Source organism: Lampetra fluviatilis, chromosome 47 (genome assembly GCF_964198595.1).
Source record: "Lampetra fluviatilis chromosome 47, kcLamFluv1.1, whole genome shotgun sequence".
NCBI lineage: Eukaryota > Metazoa > Chordata > Hyperoartia > Petromyzontiformes > Petromyzontidae > Lampetra > Lampetra fluviatilis.
Window position 1 is genome coordinate 3,273,087 of NC_136321.1, and position 2,898 is coordinate 3,275,984.

Sequence of the window (2,898 nt, forward strand, 5' to 3'; positions counted from 1 at the left end):
GGGGGGGGCACGTGGGACCCGGGGTATTGGTGGTGGGGGGGGCACGTGGGACCCGGGGTATTGGTGGTGGGGGGGGGGCACGTGGGACCCGGGGTATTGGTGGTGGGGGGGGCACGTGGGACCCGGGGTATTGGTGGTGGGGGGGGGCACGTGGGACCCGGGGTATTGGTGGTGGGGGGGGCACGTGGGACCCGGGGTATTGGTGGTGGGGGTGGCACGTGGGACCCGGGGTATTGGTGGTGGGGGGGGGCACGTGGGACCCGGGGTATTGGTGGTGGGGGGGGCACGTGGGACCCGGGGTATTGGTGGTGGGGGGGGGCACGTGGGACCCGGGGTATTGGTGGTGGGGGGGGGCACGTGGGACCCGGGGTATTGGTGGTGGGGGGGGCACGTGGGACCCGGGGTATTGGTGGTGGGGGTGGCACGTGGGACCCGGGGTATTGGTGGTGGGGGGGGGCACGTGGGACCCGGGGTATTGGTGGTGGGGGGGGCACGTGGGACCCGGGGTATTGGTGGTGGGGGGGGGCACGTGGGACCCGGGGTATTGGTGGTGGGGGGGGGCACGTGGGACCCGGGGTATTGGTGGTGGGGGGGGCACGTGGGACCCGGGGTATTGGTGGTGGGGGTGGCACGTGGGACCCGGGGTATTGGTGGTGGGGGGGGGCACGTGGGACCCGGGGTATTGGTGGTGGGGGGGGGCACGTGGGACCCGGGGTATTGGTGGTGGGGGGGAGGGCACTGGGCTGCCGCTCGCGCTGAGAGTCGCGACGCCCTTGACCGCGCGTCGTCTCCCTCTGCCACCCCGCGGGGAGGGAGGAGAGGGGGGGGGTAAGGGGGAGGGAGGAGAGGGGGGCAGGGGAAGGGAGGAGAGGGGGGGGCAGGGGGAGGAGAGGGGGGGGGGGCAGGGGGGAGGGAGGAGAGGGGGGGGGAGTGACGCGTGAGCAGCGAGCGGTGACGCGCGCTTTATAGGCGGGCGAGCTGAGAGCGACGCGGACATCAGCCTGCGCGGCCCCGAGCTCGCAGGAGGAGGCACATCGCGTCCCGGGCCCTCTCGTGCCCCCCTCCTGCTCCTCCTCCTGTGTCTCCAGGTGAGACTTCAAACACAGCCACCATCCACCAACCTCCTCTATCCCACGGTGGGATATCAACACACACACCACCACCACCAACCACCCCCTCGATCTCCCGGTGCGCTGTCGCACGTAGCTGACACAACGACCTCGTCGCGCACTCCAGCAGCAGAACTTCGCGCCAGGCCGGCTTCATCATCATCAGCAGCATCATCAGCAGCAGCAGCATCGTCAAGAGCTGGTGTGCTCCTGTCCCCGTGCCGGCCCTGGCCGCGTCTCCCCGGCCCCCCGCGATGCCCGCGCGGCGCGGGGGCTGCGAGTCGAGCGCCGTTCTCGTCGCCGACTTCGCGCACGCGGGACCCCTGGGCGAGGACGCGCAGGTAACACGGCGGTGGAGCAACCACCGCGCTCACATTCACCACCACCACCAGCACCGGCACCACCACCACCACGCTCACATTCACCACCACCAGCACCACCACCAGCACCAGCAGCACCACCAGCACCACCAGCACCAGCACCACGCTCACATTCACCACCAGCACCACCAGCATCAGCACCACCACCACTAGCACCAGCACCACCAGCACCACCAGCACCAGCAGCACCACCATCACCAGCACCACCACCACGGGTGGTGGATCAACCACCACGCTCACATTCACCACCACCACAACCACCACGCTCACATTCACCACCACGCTCACATTCACCACCACCAGCACCACCACCACCAGCACCACCACCACCAGCACCACCATCACCATCACCACCAGCACCACCACCACCAGCACCACCACCACCAGCACCACCATCACCATCACCACCAGCACCACCATCACCACCACCACCATCACCACCACCATCACCACCACCACCATCACCACCAGCACCACCATAACCATCACCACCACCATCAGCACCACCACCAGCACCACCACCACCATCACCACCAGCACCACCATCACCACCACCACCATCACCACCACCACCAGCACCACCACCATCACCACCAGCACCACCATCACCATCACCACCACCATCAGCACCACCACCAGCACCACCACCACCATCACCACCAGCACCACCATCACCACCACCACCATCACCACCACCATCACCACCACCACCATCACCACCACCATCACCACCACCAGCACCACCACCAGCACCAGCACCACCACCACCACCACGGGCGGTGAATCAACCACCCGCTCACATTCACCACCATCACCACCACCAGCACCATCATCACCACCACCATCACCACCAGCACCACCATCACCACCACCATCAGCACCACCACCAGCACCACCACCACCATCACCACCAGCACCACCATCACCACCACCATCACCACCACCACCAGCACCATCATCACCACCACCACCATCAGCACCACCAGCACCACCAGCAGCACCACCATCAGCACCACCAGCACCACCATCACCATCACCACCACCACCATCACCACCATCACCACCACCACGGGTGTGCGTATACACAACAACAACCGACATTCGCCACTAAGTGGCGGTGACGTCACCACGGCGCTTGTGCCAGGCTATGTGCACCTTGAGGCCACAGGAGGCCACGGGGCAAACCCAGCAGGTGCCACGGGTCGACTGACCGAGATGACCGAGATGACTGGCTGATGCACCACCCGTACCCGCTACTGTGCCAACACACGTGTATGTGCACACACACACGTACGTATACACACGTGTATACGTAGGTGTGTGTATGCACGTGTATGTGTGTGAACAGTACGCGTGTGTGTGTGTGTGCACGTGTGCACGTGTGTGTGTGCGTGTGTCTACGGGCAACG

At 66.2% G+C, this 2,898-nt stretch overlaps 1 protein-coding gene across 2 annotated transcripts in view; it reads left to right on the forward strand.

Moving 5' to 3' along the window:
* The first annotated feature begins 929 nt into the window (after nt 1-929).
* Nucleotides 930-2,898, forward strand: part of LOC144947880 (calcipressin-2-like) — a 32,914-nt gene continuing 30,945 nt past the window's right edge. Inside the window, exons 1-2 of one of the 2 annotated variants that reach the window (XM_078877255.1) lie at nt 930-1,088; nt 1,237-1,450. In XM_078877255.1, the coding sequence (XP_078733381.1) occupies nt 1,364-1,450 (87 nt within the window). In that variant the 5' untranslated portion in view covers nt 930-1,088; nt 1,237-1,363. The remainder of the gene's footprint in view (nt 1,089-1,236; nt 1,451-2,898) is intronic. The other variant, XM_078877256.1, reaches the window with a different exon arrangement.